The sequence below is a fragment of the Channa argus genome, chromosome 17, assembly GCF_033026475.1.
Source record: "Channa argus isolate prfri chromosome 17, Channa argus male v1.0, whole genome shotgun sequence".
Classification (NCBI taxonomy): domain Eukaryota; kingdom Metazoa; phylum Chordata; class Actinopteri; order Anabantiformes; family Channidae; genus Channa; species Channa argus.
Window position 1 is genome coordinate 14,791,431 of NC_090213.1, and position 27,919 is coordinate 14,819,349.

Sequence of the window (27,919 nt, forward strand, 5' to 3'; positions counted from 1 at the left end):
TTTGAAATCCCATTAGAAAGTGGAGAAGTCGGCCGAGTGAAGGTCACACACGGGGGAGTGCTGACTGAGTGACTTTTAATGTTTGACAGGCAGACTTAGTAAGTGACACAGCATCATCCTGCAGCACAGACACAAGATTTTGTTTGACGTGAACCCAGATTATCTCACTGCCCCCCTGAGGGGTTCCCATGCTGAACGAACAGATGCTTCTTCTTCTACTTCCTCTCCTGCCGCCTCCTCTTTTTCAGTTACATATGCTCCAGGGTGATGGACGACAAAGAGGCTGGCTGTAGTTTATACCAGACATACCAGGCACCATTAGGGACCATTTTCTGCCCATTTGCCTGATAGCTGCTATCGCTTGTAGGAGTGATTTGCTCTCTGTCTGTGCACTGAGCATCCTTGATGATGGATCTCTGATTGATTTGCCAGTGTTGGAGATCACTAAGAGAACAGTGCAGCAACCAAGCAGATGTGCTAGTCATCTCATAACTAGCTACCAGTTGCTAGTGAAGAGGGGACAATTTAAGCTTCTTCAAGGATCCCATTCAAAGTGACTTAATAAAAGTGCTTAGGCTAATCTTGTTATTGCTTCAGGCTTCTGGTAATGGATGATATGATGATGCTGCTGGCAGGTCATGGGCTATATTACAGCCCCAATTCTAAAAATGTTGGCAAGATGTGTAAAATGTTAATAAAAACCAAATGCAATGATTTGCAAATCTCATCAACCCATATTTTATTCACATCAGAACATAAACAACATATCAGATGTTGAAACGGAGACATTTTACCATTTCATGGAAAATATTAGTTCATTTTGAATTTAATGGCAGCAACACATCTCACAAAAGTTGAATGAAGGTGATGTTTACCATGTTGTAGCATCCCCTCTTCTTTTAACAACTGTCTGTAAACATCTGGGAAATGTGGAGATCAGTTGCTGGAGTTTTAAGAGAACAATTTTGTCCCGTTCTTGTCTAATGCAGGATTATTCTAGCTGCTCAACAGTCCTGGATCTGTGTTACCAGATTTTTCTTTTTATGATGAGCCAAATGTTCTCTATTGGAGAAAGGTCTGGACTGCAGGCAGGCCAGTTCAGCACCCAGACTCTTCAGCACCCAGACACTTCTCCTGGAAAGCGATGCTGTTGTGATGGATGCAGTATGTGGTTTAACATTGTCTTGTTAAAATATACAAGGACTTCCCTGAAAGAGACATCGTCTGGATGGGAACATATGTTGCTCTAAAACCTCTATGTACTTTTCAGCATTGATGGAGCCTTTCCAGATGTGTAATCTCCCCACACCATAGGGACTAAAGCACCCCATACCATCAGAGGTGCAGGCTTTTGAACTGTCTGCTGACAACAAGCTGAATGGTCCAACTCCTCTTTAGTCGACAGGACACAGCGTCCATGTTTTCCAAAAACTAATTCAAATTTTGATTCATCTGATCACACAACAGTTTTCCATTTTCCATTTTGCCTCAGACCATTTTAAATGAGCTTTGGCCCAGAGAACACAATGGTGTTGCTGGATTGTGTTGACATATGGCTTCTTCTTTGCATGATACAACTTTAAATTACATTTGTGTATTGTGCAGTGAACTTGCGCAGTGTTCACAGTGATTTCGGGAAGTGTTGCTGAGCCCATACAGTGATGTTAAGTAGAGAATCATGCCCATTTTTAATGCAGTGCCACCTGATGGCCCACAGATCATGTGCATCCAGTTTTTATACCTTTGGCCTTGTCCCTTGGGGGTGTCCCTTGGAATTGGGGGTGTATTTGACAGATATTCTAAGTGGTCCCAAATTTATGAATGTTGGGTTTTCACTTGGCCAATGCGAAATAATTTTTCTATCCTCACACACAGAAATCTGCATGGCTTAAGGGTTTTCATAACTGGCTCACACTAGGATTACAAATTGACAGTGTTTCTGAATGCTAATCTTATTTACTGCTCACTGTGATCCCATGTTAGTACATGTGCATTTTAAGATGATATATTAAACCATGGTGCCACATTTAGCATGAATTTCATGTTAATTTAGCCTAGTGCTGCATGCTGACACAGGGGCTAACAGAAAACAACAATGCAGTAGCCCCACAGCTATTGTTTGATCAGCCCAGTCATCCACTGCATCTGATGGCACAGAGCCACAGTGAGTAAAACTGAGAATGTCAGGCAGTTCTTCATAAACACCGCTTCAAAGGTCTTTTGATCTAACTGTGATCATGTTTGCTGTGCAGAACATGCAAACTTATCACACCTCTGCACAGCTGTACAGACTATGAGGTCAAACAATAGCTGTAACTATAATAGTACACAGGTGGAACAAAGTGGGGACATAATGGGGATCATGAAATTAAGCAATAATCAAATAAAGTTTGATTTGTGGTTGACATTTGGTGGCTCATGGCTGACCAAAAAGCCTGCAAAAACAGCTGTCTCTTAAATCTGAACCCATCAAATTACAGCAAAAGAAAAAACTCTACACCAATCCTTTTGCCAGAACCATTTTACTATTGTAGCTGGCAGATACAGCAGGTTTAAAGTAAATTAAATAAAGTGAGGTCATTTTGTGGGGTTAATGCTCTATCTGAGAGTCAAAAGGTACAACTGGGGAGTTAGTGAGAAGATAAATGACAAGAAGAAAGAAAAATCAATGCTATTTAAATTAAATCATCAAGTTTAAATTGAAAATCTCTCTTTTGTGGAACCACTCGCAACACAGAAATTTGAAAGATAACAAGATTCCCCATCTACCCCGCTCTTTGTAAGGGGTCATATGCAAACAAAGGTGTAAAACCACTGCTTTGGTCTTGAACAGTGCTTTGTATTTTATAAGATTATTATATGTTTTTATGTAAAATGTAATGTGCATCCTTTGTGCGTCTTTTTTCTTAAATTATGAATAATTATAGCTGTGTTAAAAACCTTGTATAGGCTGCTTTGACAAAAGTGTAGATAATTATGGCCTTGCCAATAAAAGCAAAATTGAGTTTGACAGACACCAAAAGAAGATGCGATACTAGACAGGTATACCTATACAGAGAGATGAAGCTGAAGCAGGGGAAAGAGAGAAGGCAGGCTAAATATAGGTAGAGACAGACTCAGAGAGAGAAAGAGCTGATAAGAGGACCAGAGGTGAGAAAGAGGGTGAGATGCAGAAAGTGCAGAATACTGAAAGATGAATTACAACCTATTTTGTTCTCCGCTGTGACACTTCAGCAAATAAAGACAGAAATAAAACCCAAACTGCCTTGACCTTTAAAGCATTCAAAGACTGATGTGTAGCGAGTGTTGTGCATAGGATGAAAATCTGCTGTAGTGATGTTGACAGGGTGGAGCGTTGAGCTCTATGTCTGCAGCAGCAGCCCTGGTATTCAGGGGGTATCTCAGCCTCTCTCTCTCACACACACACACACACACACACTCTCTCCTCTGTTACCTTGGCAACATATTTTCTGCATGGAAATAGCATCTCTTGCTGTGCCCACCGCAATAAAGGCACTTCAAGATATTTAAACATGTTAAGAACAGATTTAAGTTTAGCTCTACAGATTGGGTGGAACTGAGTTATACTGCTTTGCATGTCTTACCATTAATTTGGGTGTGTGACGGACCAATGGATGGGTTAAATAATAGTCACTGACAAGCCTTCAGTATATGTAACATAGGGTGTAGTAGAATTTATGCAGTGGCTTCTGAAAAACAAAACACATTTTCAATTGTCATTTTTGGTACTGAGCGTAGATTGATGTGTAAAAATGTCTTAAAAGTTGTACAAGTTTTTACACCGTAAAGTAACCAAAGGTGAAGGATGTGAATACTTTATGAAGCCACCATAAGTATATAAAATTTGATTATGACAATTCTCCATTTAGTAAACAGACTTTACACATCTGCAGTTATTTGAAACCTAACGAACAAAATAAATGTTAAATGTAGCCAACACAAAATTGTGTTCTTTTTTTCCTCAGACTGTATTTACATCTGACATTACCTCTTTACAAGGAGAGCACAAGCAAGAGAAAGATTTTTGCCGGACTGCTATTAAGAAATGTGAAATAAATTATAAAGCACAGAGGGCTGAAGGTTGATCTGTATGGATTATAGATTTAGTCTACAGTCACAGAATAGGGGGTTTAGTGTAGCAACTGTGGGTATCTTTCTGCTAACAAACCTTTGTTTGCTTATTGCCAGAGCCACAGACACACACACACACACACACACACAGAGAGAGAGAGAAAGAGAGAGAGAGAGAGAGAGAGAGTAATGAAAGAAAAGCTAGGTGTTAAGATTGTATGTGAGATCACATTTGGCTGCGAATAAGCTTAGACTTGGCCAAAGCAGAGACAGAAAGTGAGAAAGGGAATAACATCCAGGTAAACATGCAGCACAGGATTTAAAAAAAAACAAAAAAACAAGTGCCTTGAGTTCTGGGTGAGAGAAGCCATAATGAAATAAGCATCTGAAAGAGAGCAGGTGTTGGAGGCTTGACAGACTTCAGCTGCATAACAAGTAGCGCATTTACTCTCTGCCTTTGTCAATCAAAACAACCAATCCTGTGAATAAATGCTCCCTTAGAGAAAAAAGAGACAGAGACACTCAAGTGGAATCAGCCTTTACGTAGTCTGACTCTGTCTTTCACACACACACACACACACACACACACACACAAGGACAGAGCGAACACACCACTCAAAGCTGGTCTTAGTTAGTGAAAAAGTGCACCTAGTTTTGAATTTCAAGCGGCAGGACTATGTAGTTTGGAGTCTAAAAAAAGCCAATTAGACATCAAGAATGCACTAGCTAAATCAATTTACTTGTTCAGCAGAAACACAAAGCAGCTCAGCCCCCTTCATTTCTTCTTTTGCACCCTGGCTTGCTCTGTGTGACAGACATGGAGTGAATCAGTTTGGGTGTTTAAGGAAAAAGCTACACTCAAAGGAGAACTATTCAAACACCACATTTTACAATGTTACTACAAACACAGGCTCAACAATATTGTAGCTACAGTCTGAGGATCAGCACCATGGACAGCACCATTACCTGGTTGGAATTATTCTAAATCGCTGCCAGTAGGGGGCTCCATGAGCAAGTCCGGATTCTGCGGAAGAATGACTATGATCAGGCCAGGCCCTACAGCAGGATGCTGAGGTAGTCAGATGTGCTAATCCTGCTGGCTGAGCATAAAAGAGATGAACCTATTTGAAGACTCTAGAAGGAATGAAGGAACTCGAAATGAACTACTGCATCTTATAGACACTTTGTCAACAGTTAAACATGAATGAAGGCTGACACTGGACTTATCTGAGTTGGCAAATGTTTTTCCATTAGTTAAAAAAAAAACATGCTATGGATGATTATGAAATGAATATTGCATGTTTCTGCACATTTAGTGCAATATGCATATGCATTATATTAGTGACAATTTTCAACAGGAACCCGTGGATTTCTAGACTTTTTCAAATGCTTTTATTTTGTGTAGTTGTGGATTATTTACTAAAGAGCTCCATGGGTTCAGCAGCCAAAGTGATTGGCTACTAAGCCATGGCCTTTCTGTGACATGACTATTAATACATCATGTTGGAAAGTCAAAAAGTGCTGAAAAAGAGCCTTTTGAAAAACATAACATTCTCAAAAAACACAATTGTATCTGAAAATATTGAAATCACTAATCAAGTGAAGTGAAGATCACAATACTATACAATATAAATACCATGTATAAGTAAATTCTGTTTGGGGGATATTCTACACTATTTTCAGATGAAACAGGACACTCCTTTCTCAAAATTATGAGAATGTTAAAGCTGACCTCTGAGTGTGAAATGTAACAAAAGGCTTCTTCAAACTTTAAAACACACTGAAAACACTATGACATGCCTTGCAGGGCTAATGCTAATGATTTTCTCTACACATTTATACCAAAATATTGAAAAACTGCCCACCATTAGTCCTTAAAGCCCCGCAGCCTAATTTTGCTCAGAGGTGGTGCAAATTGGTGACAACCAGCAGAACAGGTTTATACACCAACAGTACCGTATAAACAATTATCTTAAGAAATGTATATCTAGATAAACTGAACAGTAACACTAGCCAAATATATTCACTTGGTAAAACTGTATTTTGACAGGGTTGGAATGACCCATTTTATTGTGAGCAGTTGGGTTACATGGGTGTAAATATGAACAAAGGAAGTTAATGGCTGACATCTGTACAATACATTCTAACAAAGAAAAGTGATGGTCTCGGAGTCGATTCCATGTACTCTAAATATTTTTAACAGACAGGCTCAGAGTACATTTATTTTACTCATTCATCTGTGTTCATAGAAAATATAATGCAACGCATGACTAAAAGTTTAACTGGTTAACACTTTAAATCACACCTCTGTCTATGTCTACGTAATTTCAATACAGCCATACAATACAAGTATACAAGGTTATTCTGTGGTTAGAGAAAAATACAACCAAAGAGGGTATGGAAATGCAAACATACAGTTTTTAAACTTCTTACATGTGAAATAGGTCACACAAGGCCTTTTAGTATCATAGGTTTGATCTCATAATTCAGGAGGGAAATAAAAAAACAACACAATTTACTAACCATAGCCTAAGTGTACAATATGCACACTTGAGAAAAATAAAAGCTATCTGGGAAAATAAAATTACACAATAGACTGCTGTCTTTTCGGCTCACTCTGGTAAAAATAAGTCTCTGATGTTTGCCCATGGGTTCCATCTTCTGGTGGTTGAGCGCCACTGGAGAAACAAAGGGACTGTGGGGAAAATGTTCCTCATCCAATATGACAGCAGGAGAAAGGGGATGAAAGAGAACTAGCTGAATTTCAGTGTTTAAGTCTTTTCGTTCTTTCAGAATTTTTATATAAGTCAATCAAGTCTCAAGCTTTTCATTCCTCTTAAAGAGGTTACAAGGGTGCTGCTGGGAGGCTCTTTTTCCATCTGCGTGGCTTGACACCAGTGGGTGGGTTCTCATTGGTTATTTTTGGCTTTGGCGTGTGTGAGAATGTGAGACTTTAGGTTGGTTGATTGGGCGAACTTTTTATTGCAGCCGTCAAAAGGGCAGACATAGGGTCGGTCTCCAGTGTGTATACGCACGTGTGTGCGCAGGTTGAAGTCCAGAGAAAACCGTTTCCCACAGCCCTCGAAAGTACACTAAAAAAACAAATACATAACACAGCAGAAGTGTAAGCAATAAATTAAAATCCAAGCTAGAAATTATAACAAGCTAACTACCTACGTTACTTTCAACGCCAATAATCAAATCATTAACTAACCATGTCAATTTGCAAAGTCAAAGAGCTTTGCATTCATTTGCAGCAACAAATTAACATTATGTTTGGCAGATCCAGTGGCTAGGTTTCAGTTTTTTGGTCTTCTAGCATACAATTTCAGTTTGAAAAACAAAAACAAAAAAAGATTTAAGCAGCCAAAATTATGTTAGAACAAAAATCTTTGATTGATTTTACAGGTTTTATGATAACATACGTGATACAAATAACTATCTGCAAATTAAAATACAAGGACAATATGGTTTACCATTTTCCATCAATTAGTTATGTTAGGTCTATAAATAGATACCCAACTAGATATTTAGGATTCTTTTTACAATTTTCTTACTTGAGCAGAGAGTCAAGTTGAAGCATTAAAAGAAATTCCAGAGTCATTCAAAAATTAAAAACAATTGTGAGAAGTGAAATCTTTACAGGCATCAGTAAAAAAGGGATGTGGAGCTTAGCAAACAGACAAAATTTTAAGTGTCAGTAATAGTAAAGAATATTCATTCACATATGAAGAGAATTTAACTAAAACTTTGACTTTGTGCAACAGGTCGAATGCTTCCAGCCAGTATGGTGGGTGACCTTTGATTTTTTTAAATGACTTTTGCTAGCATTTAGACATTTTTGAGCAATTCAGATAAGTTGAGCAATTACTTGCTGTATTATCCATTTTGCCCAAGAATTTTACTTCAATAAGCTTAAGTGCTTAAAATGTAGAAATAACCTAAGTGTATCTGTGTGTGGGGTGTGTGTGAAATTATATCAAATGCCAACCTGGAAGGGTTTCTCCCCTGTGTGAACAAGTTGATGACGTTTGAGTTTGGAGCTTTCAACAAAGGCTTTGCCACACTCTGCGCAGACGTGGACGCGGGGTCCGTGGGTGTGGAGGTGCTTCCTCATGGCAGAGTTATCCCTGAACATCTTTGTGCAGCCCTAAGAACCAAGGAAAAGTGCAGCACAGAGTGGAATAACAGCACAGAAAAGCAAATAATGTAAAGTTCTATACTGGTGCATCAAAGCAGATTCAGTTTCTGTTTCACAAATAAAAAGCATCGTCATTTTGTAGAACTTAGAAAAATAATAAGCTGCCTTTCTTTTTCTCTGAAGTGCTAAAGTTGTGTCAGTAACTTTACACTAATAATATAATAATGTTAAATTAATAATTAATGTTATTAATAAAATTAATAACTGAGTTAAAAGAGGAATGTTCAGACAAGACCTGATTCTTCACACGTCTTTCATTACACTCAAGGAGCGTATTTAGTCTTAAATAATCTTTAATAGTCTAAAATTTCAATTATACAAAATAAATTATGTAAAACTATTAACCCTAACCAGAAGAATGAACTCCCAGAGCTTAGCGATGGCAAACTTCCTTGGACCAATAACATTCAAACTTACTTTATGAGGGCAAGCTATTGTCCTGGGAGCATCGTCCTCTCTGACTTTTCTGGGCTTCATCCTGGTAAAAAACAAACAAAAAAACTTGGGGCTTTAAAAAAAGACACGTGGCCACAAAGCCACCTCTTTAAAAAGTACTCAGGTTATCGACTAGTTTACTTTTAAAGTTGACTTTTTTTAGTTAATCAATAACCAGTATCAGTAAGAGGTTGTTTGTTACTGAAGAAATGTCTCTATGTGACATTTCACCTCCTGACGACATGTTTAGAGCAAAGTGAGACACAGTGAACACATTTTGTAATGTTTGGGTAAGTCCCTAAACCATAAAATAACACCAGTTTAGACTTTTTATCGTTTATATTTTTTCAGGACAGGACTAAAAAGTACAGCCTACTGCCCTGCATTTAAATCTACACGTTTTTGAGCGTATGGCCATTTTTCAAATTATAAAATCTGGAGGAAAAGAATCTGTCATGAAGGTGCCTTAATTTCCTTGACAGATTCTGGCAACGTTATGTGTGTTGTGTGATGATTGTGTTTATCTCACAGTACATTTTACCTTTGTAATGTAATGGTGTTATCTTTTGCTGGATTCTCCTTAGTTGTCCACAATTTTTGTTTTTCCTCAGGAAACAGTGATTACAGGGGATGCAGGGACCCTGACTCACCTGGCAAACTCAGCCAGCTGTTTGGGATCTGAAAGGTCGATTCCCGGGATGCCACCAGGGGGCAACTTCTTCCCCGTCATGTACTCAGAATAATCTGGAGGGGAGTTCTCCCCGACGATCTGCTCCTCCACCACTGACTCATGGTCAATGTCTTTATTGTCATCTAGAAGCACATTACAAAAACTGAACCGATAACACATTGGTGATTCTCTACCTACAAGCCTGAGGGAGTTGAAAACATCTGCAGGTCATCTGCACCTATTTTAGAAGTTACATTATTACATAATGATATAATTACTTTTTATATTATATTTTGGTAAAATTACTTTGGAATAACATGAACAGTCACAGTAATCTAACTGACAATTTTGCACACAAAATGTTCTTTATACCTACAAAAGCAGAAAAGAACTCTAATGTGTGTAATAAATATAAAGTCAAATTTGAAAATGTAGCTATACTTTAGATATATTTATCACATAAACACAAACATGTGTGGCCTCATATAACCAGGGTGTCCGTATTTCAGAATTACTCTACTAACCAGTAGAGAGCACTAATAATAGCGGCTGTATCCTCTAAACACAAACCCTTAGGTAGACTACAAGTATTGAACTAGTGAGCCGGATATTTAATAAGTAAAGCTATGAAAATAAATCTAAACCTCTAAAAATACAAGTTATTTGTTGCCTTGTCAAGCAATCGTTCCATGATTACCATCGCTGCTCAGCGCAGTTACCGTGTCAGGGCACAGAGGCAGTTAGCCTGCTGCCAACACAAAGCGGCGCCTACCGCCATCAAATACCACAGCTAACTGCTACGTGGTTTGCAAGCTAACATAGTACGTCGCTAGAAATTTGACACATACGAAACTTTCACACACTTTACATAACCATTTGGTGTTGCCCTGGCTGCTGTTGTGCAGTAAGTGCGCCACCGTTTTGCGGCCTGCAGACATCCCAAAACCAGCTGTCTACCGCTCCCCCAAGCACCGCCGCCATCTCTGCCTGGCCGCGACTATCGCCATTTTTTCGGGGCCGCCGCCATACTTACTAGTCTCGGGGAATATGGCGGCGCCCAGCAACACCTAAAACATGGCCTCCCTTCAAAACAAAAACATTTCGATGTGACATAGTATGGTTTTACACCAAAAACCTGCATTATTTGTCGCTTCTCACGGCAATGCAATGGACTACTCCAGGAAATAGTCTGGTGCAGCAGGACAACGCCCTGGCAACGAGGCCTCATGCAACGGCTAACAACGGAGCTGACAGACACGGCCGGGCTAACGTTAACGTTACTTACCCGATGCCCACATTGTAACAGAAAATTCTCCCTCCAGTGTCTTTATTTGCACCTGCTTCTGTTCCCATTTTCTTCCGCCAGATTCCGCGCCGCTTAGATAGCTTTTTTTGCCAGCTTTCTTCCCACCAGCGCCTCCCCGTTTCACCCGACCCACCGAGCTCTTTCCACCCACAGTTACCAAAGTCTGCTCGATGTACTCGTCCTCCACCCCCGGAGCCGGTACCGGGATGAGGATCTGGTCCTCAAACCCGCCACCGTCCGTGTGCAGGTCGGAGTCGTCCCCTCCGACCACCTCCTCCCGGGTCTGGACCAGGATCACCTCCTGGTGGTGGTGGATAGAGCTGGGATCGTCCGTTACTAGCGGCTGGAGAGCGATCATGGGCTGCCCGTCGTCGTCGTCGTCATCCCCGCCGACCACCGTAGTCTCGATAGTCTCCACTGGTATCGTTTCCACCTCTATCTCGTGAAGCTCCACGATCTCGGCCGGCATCTCCGACCCGTCTGTCTCAATGTACAGCGTATCTCCAGATGCCATGTTGAATTCCGCCAGCTTGACTCTCTCATTCACGCCGTGTTGTGCTCCTTTCTGGACCTCACAAACACACTCACACACCCCCTGCTCTGCTCCTGCCTCTCGCTGTTCTCCCTCTTCTTCGATAACAACTCTCTTCACTCCGGCCCACGCCAGTTCTCGTCGCCACTATGCTCGCTCATACCGAAACATCGCGAGAGTATAGTGACTATCAAGTTGTGGTGGTACTTAGTATTCCCGGGAGATACCCAAACTTGTATTCGTACTTGCAGTAAATGTACTTATTTAATTTTTTTATTATTACAATTTTTTTTATTATTTATGGCTTTCACTATCATGTCTATGTTATAACGGTTAATGCTGCTTCTAATTTTGTCTTGCTTGATTTGTACTGTGTCTTTATTGTAGCTCGCCTTTGCCTATCCTGCTCAGTGTAAAATGGTACCTATGTACAGAACCTAAATGTAAGATATGTACATACATTTATATATGTATAAAAAAACAAGAAAAGAAAAACGGAAAATAAAAGAAAAAAGAAAGAAAAAACAAACAAAGACTTGTAGACGGAAGGGTTTAGTAGTATAGTTGTCCCTAAAGGATACATGTTAACTTAATGTTGGGTACATATTAGTAAATTATTACTAATTGTAAATTATTACAATTGTCGTCAAACAACAGTCATGTGCAACACTTATAGAGTTGTTAAGTTTGTTTTAGATCTGTTGCTGTGAAAGTAAAATTATTTCCAAACTGAAAACCTGTCAGTGACCCCCCTCACGCCCTGCATGGAAAACAATCGCCATTTACTTAGCCCTTCCATTCATATTTTGTTCCCATAGATTGTTAGAAAAAAAATCAATTCAACCTGGTCTTTGAAGCAAATGCTGCTGCACTTATTTAATGTATTTAAGCTTTTAAAGTTGGTGCATGTGTTACCACAACCTAAACACTTTGCCGTTTCCACCTGAGGGCAAACACCTGCTCTGACTTCACTGTATGGGGTGTGGCCATAACGTATAACAGGAGAGACGTGTAGCAGCAGTTTCCTTTCCTTTGTCTTACTGTGAGACCATCCACTTTGATTTATAGAACTAGAAATACATTTACGTTTTTCCCATCAAACGTTATCTGAATTGGTCATCTATGCAGCCTATAAGCAATTTTATAGCTACAGATAATTATATTGATTATTATTTAAAAATATTTTCAATATTAGTGCAGGGCGTGTTAGTATATCAACATGCAACAATGTACGGAGCACTTTAATATCACAATTCTTCGATGTACTGTACCAGCTATAATTGTATGACACCTTTTCAATAAGCTCAGGATTTTGAATAAGGAAAAAAAATAGTCATCCAAAAGGATCAGACAGTGATCAAAATAGCATCCAAACAAGCACAAAAGAAAAGAGACAGCCTAATTTATCCAAGACATTGTTCACAGTTTTATTTGAATTCATTTTAAACTTGTGTGTTTCTTTTGTTTTTGTTGTCCAGGAAGCACTTCGTCAGAAAAGGAGAGAATAAAAATTAAACATACTTCACCATATCCTTGCAGCCAATAAACATTTTATCAACAACATGATCACAAATACTCCGGTGTATAATTATTATTACTATTTTTTTGTTTACAAGATTGCAATATCCAAAGACATTTATTCCACTCTTGGTTTCAGGTCAAAACTTTTTTTTTCTGCCTTGGTTCCACACATACGTGTATTGGCAAAAAGTATTGACAGAAAAAACTAAATTAAATACTGAGAAAAGAAAATGGATGTGCTTGCAAACCAAATAAAACTAAATGAAAACAACAATATAAAATACAAAAGGCTGACATAAAACAATGTGCAATAATATTATCAACATTATTAATACTATCAAATTCTTATTATCTTTTCCTCATTATTAAGATTGTACTCACTACACTACTAATACTTGTTAACATTACATTGATAATCATAAAATGATAGTAATAATAATGAAAATGATAGTAATAATAAAGAAATATCAAACAAACTCGTGACAAAACCATGATAAATAAAACCATAATCATTTTATTAATAATCTTTTAGGCTGAGGATAGAGGGGTGAACTGGGCTAACAAACAGACAGAAAATGTTCTGAAATCATAGTCATCAGTGCGAGAGTTTGCCCCATTCATATCTTTCTTACCAAACAAACAAACCAAATGTTAACGCAAACACGTTTGAGATGTTAACAGCAACGTTGCTGCATTGCTTCAACACCACAGATGTACAGGATGAGTAGATGTCACAGTTTGGGCCTCCGTTCCTGCCTTCTCGGAGCCACAGCAGCTGCTGCAGGGGCAATAGTTCAAAAGGGTGGTTTATGTTGGGCTCTGAAAGATTATGTCATGCTAACTCGACTGAGTTCATGTCTAATGGCTGTAAGAAAAGGGGAGAAAACACAGGAACAGGAACAAAAGTTAATTTTATAATACATCTTAGATTAGTAACATCTCATTACAACCTAATACTTCATTGTTGTTATTGCGGAGTGGAATTGACCAGTTATGAGGAATATAATAAATCCCCTCCGTACTGATATTATCAGTGTTATCTTGAATTTGACTTTTTTTTTTGTCTGCATTATGAATTTGGGGTTATAAATTCAGAAAGGGTCAGGTCAGAGACACTATCCAATAGTGTGATTTAAAATGTTAAAAGAGTCAAGTGTAAATAGACTAACACGTCTCTTTATACAGGATATCTTGCTATTTGCTGCTTGTAGTTGAACATTATTTTTAATCACCTCTTGTTACCCAAAGTCCCCCAAATGTCAACAGTAACAATTTAAAGGAGATGTTTCATTTCTAATTTGTTTCACTGGTCTGCAGTTGACCCCCAACACATAACTGGGACCTAATATAGTAGCTTACAGGCCTTATAATCTAAGAGTTAACTTTGTGCAATTCATGAAACACCTCTTCCAGTTCTAAATATTATATTGTGGAAATAATCATCATCATAAGTCTGTACAACATAATGTTTGCCATATTTTGCTTCTGTCCTGTATGTTGTGAGCTTTGATGTCTAAAATTATAATTTGAATACTGATTTTCTGGGATTCTAGTGCAACCTAGTGGCCATAAGTCTACACAACTAGCTAACTTGTACTATCCCACTAAAGAGATTTGCAAATAAACACTCATTAATGTAAATTAGGAGCAAAGCACTGTTTTACTACACCCTGACCATTTAGCCCTCTCTACTGTTTTAAAAGCAAATTAAACATACCATCAATGATTTCATCCTTCACTTTGTGCAATTCACGAAACACCTCTTCCAAGATTTCCTAAGGACGTGCAAACAAACAGATGACATAGGTGTCCATCATAAATGTATGTACTTTAGAAATCCGTGTATACAGGAAGGTCACATGAGTGAGTATGCAGGTAATTTTAGTGTTTTCTTTACCTGTTTCATTCTATCAAGGTCTAACGAGTCTGTGTCACCGCCACTCCCCGCCGGTCGTACCCTGCATTATAGAAAAAAAAAAAAAATTCTCCATTATATTCATTACCATTGTCCTGCTTCACAGAAATATCTAATGGAATGGGGCCTCCACCTCTCACCTTGAGGCCATTGACCTGTCTGCAGAGTTAGCTCGCTCCCATGGCTTCCTTGCACCATCTACAAAGGTCAGACAGAAAAACCAGACTTACTGACATTTGTTAAGAGTGGATCACCACCCAGACAGATGTACACAGGGACACACTAGCAGAAAAAAGGGTAAGTTATACTGTAGATGGGATTTATTTCAGGGCTGATAGTGACTTGGATTCAAAAAAGGTAAGAACTGCGGTTGAGACATAAGAAATGGTCTGTAATTTGAAGTTATGTAATTATTAGCCACCAAAACCAAAAATGTGATGGTAAGTCAAGTAGTGGTCAACATGTTAAGATAAGAGTCAATTTGGATATGTTATTCTTGTTCTGAAGACATATACTAGGAAATAATCTAAAATCTGGATACTGTTAGGATCATGTAAACAGGGACACGTAATAACCTAGTTTCTCCGTGTTTCATGTAAACATCATATTTTGAGCAAGATTAAAGCCAGGATAAACACGCAAAGCCAGAACACTAATGTGCATGTAAACACTTTTCATCGTTCTCATCAGTTTGCAATGCCAGTTACCATATCTTAGGTTACAGTCCTGTAGATTTTGCCTTTGCTATTTTCATTTTGCTAACATGACTTAGCTATATTTCCAAAGCATATCTCTGTCTCACATTCTTCTCAGTTGGCCTAAATAAGTCACATTATTGAAGATATCGTTATGGAGCATCATGACCCTTACCCCAACACATTCACTTACATACATACGGCCCCCAGACATACACCATGCAGATATACTGGAGATAAACTGAATGCAAAGCAAAGTGAAATCTACGTGAGTCTTTGTTTATTTTTTATTATATCTAATGATCTCTGAGACTAAAGGAAAATCTAGATGATACACAACAGGCTCCACTGTGCTCAGTTTCCCCACCTGTGGCATTCTGTGCTCCCCGGGTGCTGGGTGATGGAGAATTTGGATCATCCTAAAGAAAAACAAAGAAAAATTGTTTCATGAATGTCATTTTGCATTCATTAGTATCAAGTTTAAATGTATTTCTTTTTAATTGCTTTGATTATGACTTTATTTATCAATTTATCTCTGTTTTTCATCAATATGCAAACAGTTAAAATTAATGCATCACAATAACAGTTGTCAAGATTATGCTCATATAATCACCATCACATTATGATGATCCCTGCCTCAGTCTGAAATTAATTATTAACTATTAATAGTAATTAAATATTATTGTAAATCAGACAGTGAACACCAGCTTTATAAAATGCCAGCCATCGCTGTTTTCTATGCACTCACATTTTGGCCATCCTCAGGCTTCTCTGAAGCTGCTTTCCTTCTGGAGGAAAAAAGTCAGAATCCAAAATCAAGAATCTTGTAATTAGTGTAATGATAATACACACTGATAACTCCTAAACCACACACTGACTAAAGACTTCGGTAACTAATTATGTCTAATGTGAATGCAGGATGTCAATGTAAAATGGTTTAGTGGTGTTCTCTTTTAATTGCTCCAACCTTCGCGCTAACAGAGCATTCATCTCCTCCATCAGACCTCCGCTCCCTCCACTTGTTCGGTTGGCATCATTTTTGGGGCCTGAAGAGCTGTCATCCGGCTGAGGAAAGCAGATGCCAAAGTTACGTTCCTTTCCAATATGTACAAACAGTAAACTTTCCAAGAGCGACTGTCAGGTTTAGTAGAGATAATGCACCAATCAGCCACAACATTAAAACAACTGGTGGTGTTAATGTTGTGGTGGACATGGGGTCACCATGGAAACTCCAGTACAGTTTGCAGCTATACAGCAAAATCTGTGATCTGACACCTTTCGATTAATCATTAAAGGTTTCCTTTGCTGACCCTTGTTTGCCACATTAAAATCTCCAGGTTGGTTTCATGTTGTGGTTGATGTGTGACTTGAAAAGTTTTCTTCATGCGATCAAAGAGAAAAATATAAATTAGTGTCTCACTCTTTGAACTCTGCGCAGTTTTGCTCCTGCTATCATAGCTGCAAGTCCTGTTGGTGCAGGAGCCTCGTCCCCGTGACTCCCTCCCCCTAGGGGCAGCGGAGGAGGAAGTGGAGGTTGGGGTGCCCCTGCTGAAGGTGGCGGTGGTCCTGGCGGTGGTGGGGGGGGAGGAGGGCCACCCATGTTCATTGGTGGAGGTATTACTGGTGGGGCCACGGAAAGCACAGCAGGGTGGCCTTGGAAAGGAGAACCTAGAGAGTGTGACGAAGGATAGAGAGGACTCAAACTTAATGAATTGTATGTACTTATTACTGTATCAATGCGAACAGATGATGATGATAAAACATGCTTTACTGTATTCGACAAAGCAATTTTGCTTCATAAATGTCAGTTGACCTGTGACTTTAAAGCCAATACCTGAGTTGGAAGATCGTCGCTCCCGCTCCATTTGTGCCTGCATCTGCTGCTGCTGCTCCATCATCTGCCTGAAAAACACAGGAAGGAAACACAGCTGATCATTTAATAAAACAAAAGTCATGTCTTATCCATGATTCTGTTATTTTGGCTTCCAGCAAGGAACAGTGCAGCCAACCATCACATAAGAAACAACGTCAAGTAATTACTGTGTTCATTGTGCATTAGCTGCAACCAATCAGCACTAAACATAGAAAGGCTAAAGGTTTTACAAATAATACTTTTGGTATTTTTAAAGCTACATTAATTTACCTGTTATCATTACACTGTAAAACAGTTTTTGTGAAAAGCAGTTTTATTTAATTTTTGATCACATATAGTAAAAAATATTTAGATATTCTCACTTTATAAAGACCTAAAACTGATGTTAAAAGGCTCACAAAAGTAATGATTTGTAGTTTCCATCTCCAGCTGTTCAACAACAACTCAAAGAAACAGTATATTGTATTTGGCATGCAAATGACATAAAAAAATAAAGTCAAAGGCAATTCTTCTAAAAGTAAAGCTGTTACTGAGCCTAAGTTTCCATTACTTCACTATTTTGTAGAACTGCATCTATTGAAAGTTGTTGAAGATGGGAAAGTATAAACTATTAATGCCGCAGGCACGTTTGACTTATGTAGCTTGTAGACTTGATATGATCTGAAGTTACTGACTTGTCTACACATTTTGAAAAACTTTTGTAGTAAGTAAACAATTAAAACCTTTCGTCATCTGTCCAAACCCACAATGCTCTCTACTTCATCCCCACCAGTATCCTACTTCCAGCTCCCGAAAAAACCTTCCTCATCTTTCCTCACATCTCTGTCTTTGATGTGAGAAACATATGTATGTCACAACTCAAGAGAGATCCAACAGAGACAGCTCGAGGGGAGGAAGTGGAAATTTCCAGCTGTGTGTGTGAGAGAAGAAGTGCTGAGCCAGCAAACTCCAAGATGTGACAGGAGAGCATGAAGCAGGAGCAGAGCTGATGAGCATTACTGCCTCACTTCCACCGGAGAGAGCTAAGTTGAATTAATTTGCATTCGCTGACAAACACAAACCCTAATACATAAGCATACTATCTCCCTTCACAATCACAGCCCTAATCCTTTGCGGCAGAGGTACAGTTTTGCAGACATGGGATCAGACGGACTTGTAGCTCCCATCATATTTGTTCTCTTAAGCCTTGGCCTTTCGGTGAACCAATAGGCAGAGCTGGAACAGGTTTAAAAACAGTAACAAAGACCCAGTTGTGCCTGAGTCTGTCTCTGAGGGGGGAGATAGGAATTGTAGCCTAACTGCCTTGCGAGTCATGGAAACTGCTTCAAGCATCAATTTAAATACCAGTCATCCATTTTTTTTGGATTCTTCAATGTAACACTGTGATTCAGAAAAGTCAGTCCTGTGTTTTAGACTTTTTCACAGCTCTGTTGTTATGTGACTATAACTCAGAGGGATTTAGTCATGTGAGGGCAACAGAAGGTATTAAGGGGAAGAGAGGAATAAAATAGAAGAGGAAAGAAACTAAGAGCAGCTGTCTGTGGGTCTCAGCTGCTAGTGTTCATATTCCCTCTTTGTGACAGGTTGTCAGAGGCATGGGCCTACGCCTACTACCCTAATCCTAACTCCTGCACCCATTTGGACTGAGTTCATTTAAGGTTCATTCACTGTTTTTTGGGTTAGTAAAATGCCCTGAGCAAGCCATCTTACATGGACTGAAATATAATCAGTCAATAGTAAATACTCTTGCTCTAAATGTCACAGAGAATCATTTATGTTTGTCAAATCCAGTCTCTGCCCACAATTGTCCAAAAAGTTAAATACAAGTCTATTGTTTTAATGACCAGTAATAATTTTAATCCACGTTTTTTTAAGGTTACTTTTTTATTTTACCTTGCTCTCTGAGCTTCTATCTCATCTGAAGTTGGTCCATTCTGGACTTGGCGCTGGACAGCTGGACCTGAAGACATGACACATGGAACCAGAGAGAGAGTGAGATAAAGAGAGGGAGAGCTATAGTGACTTTAATAATCCATTGTGAGCTTTACAATGTTAATTAACATAAGTGACATTCAAGACAATTAACCACCAAATGACTGGGAATTAACCAGGAGTTGATCATCATGTCTTCATTTTTCTGTAATGAGTAATGTGCAATGAAAACCATATTAATCCCTCACTCTAGGTTTAAATGAAAATTAATTTGTTTCATCCACTTGTACAGCTGAGGGAAAGCAGAACACAGTCTGCGCGCTGCTGCACATAAGACAGAGCTGGTTAGCACTGCTGCTGCACTGCTAATCTGTTTACTGCTGTTTCCTAATCTAGTAGAGATACATGATGCTCCATTTGATTCTTAATATTGTCTGAGAACAATATATGCATTTCTCTCTCTCACACTCAAGCACACCATTGTCTAGATGTGTTTCCTCTGACACATTTTATTTAAAGAGCACACACAAAAAAATCAGCCGCATGTAATGCAATGTTATTTTCCATCTCACTGCTGGTGGTTTAGGGGTTACAGATAGTGAAAACAGAGCAGGCGAGTGAGGTCTGTTCTGTATAAGCAGACTGTTATTGGAAACAGAAGAAATTCTGTTTTGTTGCCGTTGCCAAATAGGTGACAACACACTACACCTTCTGTAACATCTGCTCTTAGGATCAAGGTTTGATCATTTTAAATTTTTTGACCTATTTTCTAAAGCAGTGAACAAATTCTGAGAAACATTGGGAATATCCAATGTACACAATTCACAGGAGAGCTGGATCACAATCAAAGACATGTGAGTCTTTTTAGTATGATGTGACATAAGGTACAAGGCACATATGGTGTAATCTGTTTATCAGTGTGTGATCTGCACACAGGGACCACATAGACAATCTAATTAATTAAAGACATGAAAAGATGAGGAGAGGATGTCAACTCTGCAATTACTATCAAATCAGAGTGAATCATTGGTTTTCACTTAAACATTTGACATGAATGAACTTCTCTTGGATGATATTTATCTTCATTGTATCCTTCAGAGTAAAGGATTGGAAATTAGGTGCACATTGTGTCATAGCACATGCTTTTTCTGACAAGTATATTGAAAAGACTTTTATTTTTATTTACAATGCTTTTGCTATTAAACACTTAGAATTATAGTTAAATGTATAGTTTATTTTTATCCTTAATTTTAGCTCCCAGAGACCCTGAAACCCTGTTTAATGAAAGGTGTCCCTTACATAACAGCTTCACATCTTTACACAGTCAGGCCCTTTTCAGGGTCAATACTCACTGCAGATACTCTTCACCGCTCACATCTCTAATGGAAGTCATTCTCTGGCAAGGTAATGGTGCTAATGGCCACCATTGATCAAGTAACAGAAACCCAAAAATACCACCGCCCTACAAAAGACCTGACTCATGCCCACTATCATACACCTAATACTGACACACACACACAATTAAACAAACATATGTTTGACCATTTACATGCAAACGACGTTAAACTCTTAATATGGTGATTACTTTACATGACTTATATAATTAGATTTTATTTTAATTCATTTCTTTTATGGTAGTTAAAATGATTTGTTAAATGTGCTTACTGTATGGATTGACTGATATGGGTTTCCTTCCCCGATTATGGTTTGTCTTTTAGCAGTTTTACGCTTTGTTATTATTTAGTTTCATAACTCATATACTATAATCATGTTTAGAAATAGAGCCTCATTATGATGTCTGCTATCATGTAAAAGATCATGTTTTGTCTGTAATGTCTTACTCCGTCACTTATGCATATAACATTTTTTTATCGCTTTATCACTTGGTTAGTTGCAAGTCAAATTCATATTTTAAAGGCTAAGGAACTTCCCCAAATTGAGTCTTTACTGAGATGACAAAATAATCAATTAATTCTTTTCAAAGATGTAATAATACAGAGATAAAGAACAGAACATCAATTTGAGAAGTTACATTCAGTAAATGTTAGGTGAGTTTGCTATATTAAAAACAATCAATTCTGTTCCTGACTAATTGATGAATCATTTAAACATTAAAACACATATTAACACATAAAGTACATGGTATAGCTATGAACAAATTTGACCATCATATTTGTTATATATTATTATGTTGAATTATGGGAAACTAAAACTAGACAACAAAGGAGGAATTTTATCTTGTAACTTTCCAAATTGTTACTGAATACAAAATAAAACATTTGCCCTTGCATCCCTTTGAAACTTATAAGGAGCACATTCCTCTCTCAAAATGTAGCTCCTTACACCTTAAAAACTTGATCTCACTTAGACTTCAGCAAAATACCATGATATTACAGTACTTTTACTGCAGTACTTTAAGAACTACTGTTAAGAAGGATGAACAGGTTTTTAAATATGTGTTGATTTAGACTATTAGTCGAAGTGACTTTTCCCATACCATAACAACTGTAACTGACCAATCATTGAGCCACAGAGTTACTTACAATAATGAACACACACACACACACACACACACACACAAACACAGACACACACACACACACAAAGTCACTACCTACATGACATGCTGAAGAAAAGGAACCGGTTGTAGCAGATACAGAGGCACTGACAGACCCACTCCCTGCTGATCATGTCTCACCTGCAACTACTCTTCCTCCTCCTCCTCTTCATTCTCCACCATCTGCCTTAACCCCTCTCTGTCTGCTCACCTGCCTGCATCTCTCCCCTCCTCCACCTAGTCACAGTGTCATCTGTCATCTTCTTGTAACCCACACCTTGAGGCAGCAGCAGCCCAGCGAGCATCTCTGGTTAATGTTTCAGAAGGTAGCATTTGTGGTCTACACCTAATGTCACACACACTAACAGTGAACAGATACTCAGCTGATCCATGTTCATGCTTGGTTCATACTGACATTCACAGATATAGTCCAACAAGCAATTTTGTTAAATCTCAGTGAAAAAGTGTTGTATTTAGTTGGTATTTGACTTGGCAGCAAAGGGCACTTAAAACTAAAGTAAAAGTAGAGCGACTGCTACACATACGCCACAAGATTATTTCTCAACGAATCTTTAGATTCAAGATTTTTGTCAGTTACTTCTACCAAGATTAAAAATTAACTCTCAGTTTAAATTGTTTAAACAGTTTCCAAAGTCAAAAACCAACATTCAATCTTAACCTTGATAGTATTTATTGGATTAGTGTTGTGCTCCATATAATACCCCCGCCCAAAAAAACAACAACATAATGTCCATCACAGATTGCATTATTTTCCCATCTTTTGACATATTATATCTATCACAAGTCTTTGTAGTCTGTCTGAAGAATAAAGGACAAAAGGTCAGGTTTTGACCTCCTTACCACTAGAGGGTGTAGACACACCTGCTTAGATAGGAGAGAAAATCACACATCATCTTGGTTTTTGCTTTATAATGTGCATATGTATCCTACACAATTACTCTGAGCACTATCTTGAGCACAAAAATGTTAAAATCACATAGAGAGGATAAATAAAAGAAAGGACACAGTAACTAATGTATTCACTCAGTCATTGAAAACATTGAAACTGATATTCATGTGTCTTCTAACACTGTGTGTTTGTGTCTGTATCTCTACCTGCAGCTGATGTCAGTGCTCTGTTGTAGTGAGCTGATAATACTGAGGCTATCCGTCTATCTGTCCAGTGTGTTCTTTTGTCTCTTGTGTATTTGTGCACTTGTGTTTGGCTACTGTCACTTGAGCCTCTTTGTTCCCAGTTCTGTGTTATTAAGCTGATGAAATGATCTGCTCTCTAGCACGTTACCCAGGGGAGATCGTCTCAATGACTCATTCTAATTAAGAGGCTAGAGGGGACTGCCGGGTGAGGCACACAGCTGCTGCTAATGCTGAAGCTGGAGTAATGACTGGCAAGCTGTGATACTCACTCTGTCTTTGAGTGTCTAATTCTGTCACTCCTCAATTTATATTTGCTTGTCGCTCTCTTTGTCACGCGTATGTATATGCATAGTTGTGCACACACATTGAGCTCAGGCGGAAAAGATTGCCTGTCCAGCATATATCTGTGTTGCTCCAGGAAGTCTTTAAATAGAGGTTTTCACAGCAGACATTTTGGCTTAAAGCAGGAAAAACACAGGTGGAACTAATAACATTAACAATGGCTCTGTTGTCCTGGTAGCTATAACAGTCCAATGAAATGCAACTGCTTTCAATTGCATTGATCACATTTTTGTGTTTTAACAATGGTCTAGTGTAACTTAATGAACATATTTGTCGATGGATCTTGAAAGATTAATCTAGATACAAAAGAAGATCATCTGCACTCAGTTATCATTAGGAGCAGATGCTGTTTCATTAATTATTTTTGTAAAAGCTGTAAAAGAGGGAACTAAGTGTTGAAATGAGGCTGATCTACAATATGTTTACATAAGTCATAACTGTAGTTGATAGCAGGCAACAGAGAGGTGACAGGAAATGAAGAGACACAGAAGAGGGATGAGATGCAACAAAGGTTCTTGGCTGAAATCCACCACAGTCAGATTTTCATTCAAATGATCATGGACTTGTCACATAATCCTCAACATCATCTGGTCTGAAGGCAGGATATTTAAACACACACACACAAACACGCATGCACACACACACACACACGCACCACATGGCCCAAGAGAAGACCTTATAAGAGTAAGATGATTGAAAATATATTTAAATCAAAATAGCATAAAAGCAGATGCCCCACATAGTGGAGGGAGATAGGAAACAACATGTATGTCAGAGCACAAAACATCCATCACATGCTAGATGTACATTTTTACTACATTATTGATCCCATATTTATTTTTGGCTAGATTTATACACTACTGGACCAACAATATGACGTCATTTTTTTTACAAGGGTTGATCTGTTTACTGTTTTCCTACCCTCAGAATCACCTATCTGCTGATTACGTTTCCCAAACATAATAATAGGGCAGCATGCTGGTGGAGCAGGTAACGCTTCTGCCTCACAGCTTGCAGGTCTCTGGTTCAGATCTGCCTGACGACTTTGGCCTTTCTATGAGGAGTCTGGTGTTTTCCCTGAGCTTGTGTGGGTTTCCTCCCACAGTCAGGTTAACTGGTGTGAATAGTTATGAGCCACCTAACAGCTGAATTTATTTGGATAGTGGATTGATAGGTAATAATGAGTGTGTTAGTATCTCCTAAATAAGGAAATTGTACATGAGAGGTTTCCAAAAGTATTTTCTTATGTGCTAATTGTGTAGGGAATTAGTGTGCAATGCACTGAGGTGAAAACACACCTCCATCCTGAGCACTGAGGACGTTGAGGGCGAAGAGCATGGCATTGGAGAAGGTGGTGGCCTCCTCCTTGCTGGCAAAGTTGAGACCATAGACTTGCCTAGCATCCCGCCACTGGTGAAAGGTTGGCGTGGCCTGGTTGTACTTGAGACCCTTCACTATAGAGTAGTTGATAACCACCTGTGAAGGAAAAGGAGAGGAGAGCAGATCAGAGACAGGAGCGGTAGATTATTAAACAGAAACTGCTCAAGGTCTTTGCCCATTCTGTTTAAATACATGATCATTTTTCACATTGTTATGATTTAGTTAGTGGGAGAAAAATACCTTCAAATGTCAGAGAATCAAAGGCCTCTGTGTTTGTATGGATTATTTGATTTGTCTTTTATATTGAGTCAAAATTTTATCCCAGTGCTCAGAGGAAAGGTTTTAAGTTTGCCATCTACTTTTATGTAGGTTTTATCATAAACTAAAGTTGTATCAAAATACTTTTTTTTAGAATTTAAGCTGTACATGCCTAAATGTGCAGTTCTCACTGTTATATAAAACATTTTACTCTAAAATGTATTTTTATCCAGTTAATCGGTTAGATTGTAGAAATATGTGGGTAGGAAATCTCTTATTGTATTAATGGTATTTTCATTTAAAATATGTTCAATTCTAGCTCATTGAAAAATCCAAGGTGAAATCACTCAAATTTCAGGCAAGTGTGGGAGAGATCTGCTTTTAAATGTTTTAGCATTGATACAAAAGGGGGCAGTGTGACTTTTGTTGATAGTAGTGATCCACGTTTAAATAAACTCTTGAAACTGTACAAACATGTCTTTGATTGCTCTTTCCAATTCATCTGTGGTGAAGTTTCATTTACAAAAATCAGTGAAAAAGTCATATATATAACAGAGTCAGAGAGTCACGGTACATGACCCAAAACCAATAGGAAATGTAAATAGGACATGTATGACAACAACGCTGTATTGTGACAGAAATAAACAGGAAATGACACAGTCTGCATGAATTCAGATGCTAAAACGCCAATCATATATGTAAAATATCAGTATATTAGCAGCCATGATGATGTTGGTTGGCATGATACACCATATATTTTAATGAAACCAAACTCATTCAGATGCAGCCACTAAAATTCTTAAGTCATGGAGAAAAGTAAAACATTCATGATACATTTTGTAAATAGGAGAATAACTACAAAAGATTGATGAGTGCCCAATTCTCTAGACTTTCTTAATATTGTATGTGGCAGTTGTGAACAAATCTGTTGGTACAACAGGCCAATTAAATGTAAAACAAGAAATTCTCTCTAAGGCAGATTTTCATGGGATTAAATCCTAAAGTTCTCAAGCTCAATCATTTTTGTTGTCAGTTTGAATTGCTCATAGATTTCTGTTGTGTCTGAACAAGCTGCTACTGCTGTTGTTATGTTAGTCCGTGTTCTGTGTCTCATCACCACAAACATAAACACAGATGTAATAGAGCTGAGTGCTAATGAGACACTGCCTTTGGAGAGACTGACAGACGGGATGAGGATGTCAGTCAAGAGATTTCCTCTGATGTCCCTATATTAAAATATTTCTCTGCTTCTAGCTGAAAAACTCTTCCAGACGACTTCATCCGCAGGAGTGTTTCATCATTAGGAGTTCAGATGATGTCATCTGGGAGAGCTCTGTTAAAGCAAGTTGTCTATAGTGTGAGCAACAAGATGACTTAAGCTGAACTGAAGGTTCCTCCAAGTGATGTCATCTGGAGGCATTTTTCAGCTAGAAGTAGACAGATATTTTGAAATAGGGAAGTCAAAGGGGAGTGTAATGGCATTTATGTACATGTACTACTTAAACTAGAACCAAAAGCAGCAAGTTGAAAATCAGTGAAGGCGTCCTTTAAGGCATTTAATAATTATACTCAGACACACACATTGACTCCAACAAAAGCTGTAAGATATCAGTCAAAGTTAGTCTCAACAGTTATTTAGATGTGCACTGCTTAAAAATCGCCATCTAAAATAGTCTGAATGTTCTGTGTGATGCAATCCTCCTAAGGAGCAATGAAATCCCTCTCTCTAGTGACTGAAGAGCTGAACATAGCAATACCCTAACTTTACTTTTCTCACACTGCAGCATGTGTCACGGAGGCTACCTGCTGGTCCTGCAGTTTGACGCCCACCACTCTAAAGGTGTTGTTGGCAGTGTTGTGGTAGATATTGATGCGGCTGAATCCCTGCTGTCCAGGCTTGATGGGCACCCACTTCTTACTGGTGTCATCATAGACCATGACCGAGGCTCGCGCCTGGCAGATACTCTGCTCACTGGAAGAGAAAGAGACAGAGAGAAAATGATGGGACATTAATTAGAGACAGAATAATCAAGATGTGGATAACAATAAACTCCCTCTATAGCTGCACTAAAATATATCCTTTAAGTAAATGTTGTCCTATAACAAAGAATAACAAGTCATTTCACTGGTTTTCATGGACAAACACGCACAAGCACACACAAACACGAGTCTTCTCCACTTTTGCTGCTTTTGCTGTAAAGTAGCATCAATTTTCCCGAACTATTAAATAGCCATTTAGCTATTAGCTTTATCTCAAAACTAAAACAGAAAAGTTATATAGTATAATAACATCTTTCTAGGTTATTGCAGAACTTTACCTTCTCAGGCCTTAATTATTCTAATTTAAGAAAAAGAGTAGAAAGAATCTGTCTTGGGTTTAAATTGTCACAACCTGGACATAGGCAGATAAAGCTTCACCTGTTCTAGTGTTATTCTGCTTATTCCACTGTCCGAACATGGGATGATTTCAAAATTACAATGCAACCCAAAAACATTTTGATCATGGTTTGCAGTTCACTATGTGCCGTGAGATGGTATGGTCACCACAATATGGTGACCAAGGCAACAACTCAGTTTTCTAATCCTGTTTTATACTAATGGTCTAATCCAAATGTAATCAAGCGCTTGTCTAGCATCTGTTGATGTTCATAATGAGAGGCGAGCGTCATTTGTGTGTGTGTGTGTATGTATGTATGTATACCACTCTGCTGTTGATGTCTGCCCACTCTGCCATATTTGAATTCATCAAAGCCTAGTAACACTCCTGCTTTCTCAAATTTCCCTCAATCTAACATACAAATCACACACACATGTACGCGCACACTGTAGTATACATGAAACACTGTAGACTGTAGCAGTGTGCAGCCACAAGAGCTGTGTTTCATGACCTTTTTTATGGGCTTACAAGCAAAAGGGTCATGCAGAATTTGTGCTCTGTGGGGACAAGAGAAGATCAAGGTATAAAAAGTTAAAAAGGAATAAGGAGTAAAAACACAGGGGAGGAACAATATTTTGGAATTGCAAATGAGATTTACGAGAAGCATCCCATCTGTGT

At 38.5% G+C, this 27,919-nt stretch overlaps 2 protein-coding genes across 6 annotated transcripts in view; both read right to left on the reverse strand.

Annotated features, from left to right (window-relative positions):
- Window positions 1-6,129: 6,129 nt before the first annotated feature.
- yy1b (YY1 transcription factor b) lies at window positions 6,130-11,375 on the reverse strand. Of its 2 annotated transcripts, none has more exons than XM_067482672.1 (5): window positions 10,684-11,375; window positions 9,379-9,529; window positions 8,711-8,771; window positions 8,084-8,242; window positions 6,130-7,184 (listed from the first exon to the last, which is right to left on the reverse strand). In XM_067482672.1, the coding sequence occupies exons 1-5, from the start codon at window positions 11,216-11,218 to the stop codon at window positions 7,002-7,004; spliced, it is 1,089 nt and encodes a 362-aa protein (XP_067338773.1). In that variant the 5' UTR covers window positions 11,219-11,375; the 3' UTR covers window positions 6,130-7,001. The 2 variants fall into 2 exon arrangements, with proteins under 2 accessions (XP_067338773.1, XP_067338772.1); XM_067482671.1 differs by having other exon boundaries at window positions 9,379-9,541.
- Window positions 11,376-12,649: 1,274 nt separating this feature from the next.
- The window catches only part of evlb (Enah/Vasp-like b), a 38,960-nt gene continuing 23,690 nt past the window's right edge, over window positions 12,650-27,919 (reverse strand). For 3 of the 4 annotated variants that reach the window (XM_067482669.1, XM_067482670.1, XM_067482666.1), the window contains exons 2-13: window positions 26,668-26,836; window positions 24,525-24,702; window positions 19,134-19,200; window positions 17,202-17,269; window positions 16,788-17,035; window positions 16,335-16,432; window positions 16,116-16,155; window positions 15,735-15,786; window positions 14,813-14,870; window positions 14,655-14,715; window positions 14,475-14,532; window positions 12,650-13,622 (exon numbers count right to left, since the gene is read on the reverse strand). In XM_067482669.1, the coding sequence (XP_067338770.1) occupies window positions 13,585-13,622; window positions 14,475-14,532; window positions 14,655-14,715; window positions 14,813-14,870; window positions 15,735-15,786; window positions 16,116-16,155; window positions 16,335-16,432; window positions 16,788-17,035; window positions 17,202-17,269; window positions 19,134-19,200; window positions 24,525-24,702; window positions 26,668-26,836 (1,135 nt within the window). In that variant the 3' untranslated portion in view covers window positions 12,650-13,584. The remainder of the gene's footprint in view (window positions 13,623-14,474; window positions 14,533-14,654; window positions 14,716-14,812; window positions 14,871-15,734; window positions 15,787-16,115; window positions 16,156-16,334; window positions 16,433-16,787; window positions 17,036-17,201; window positions 17,270-19,133; window positions 19,201-24,524; window positions 24,703-26,667; window positions 26,837-27,919) is intronic. The other variant, XM_067482668.1, reaches the window with a different exon arrangement.

Bases quoted from the DNA above. Each gene is read 5' to 3' on its own strand.
- yy1b (XM_067482671.1), bottom strand. From the start codon at position 11,218: ATGGCATCTGGAGATACGCTGTACATTGAGACAGACGGGTCGGAGATG. The intron at 8,772-9,378 runs GTGAGTCAGGGT...GTTTTTTACCAG, and splicing joins CAGCTGGCTGAGTTTGCCAG to GATGAAGCCCAGAAAAGTCA. The intron at 8,243-8,710 runs GTAAGTTTGAAT...CTTGGTTCTTAG, and splicing joins CAATAGCTTGCCCTCATAAA to GGCTGCACAAAGATGTTCAG.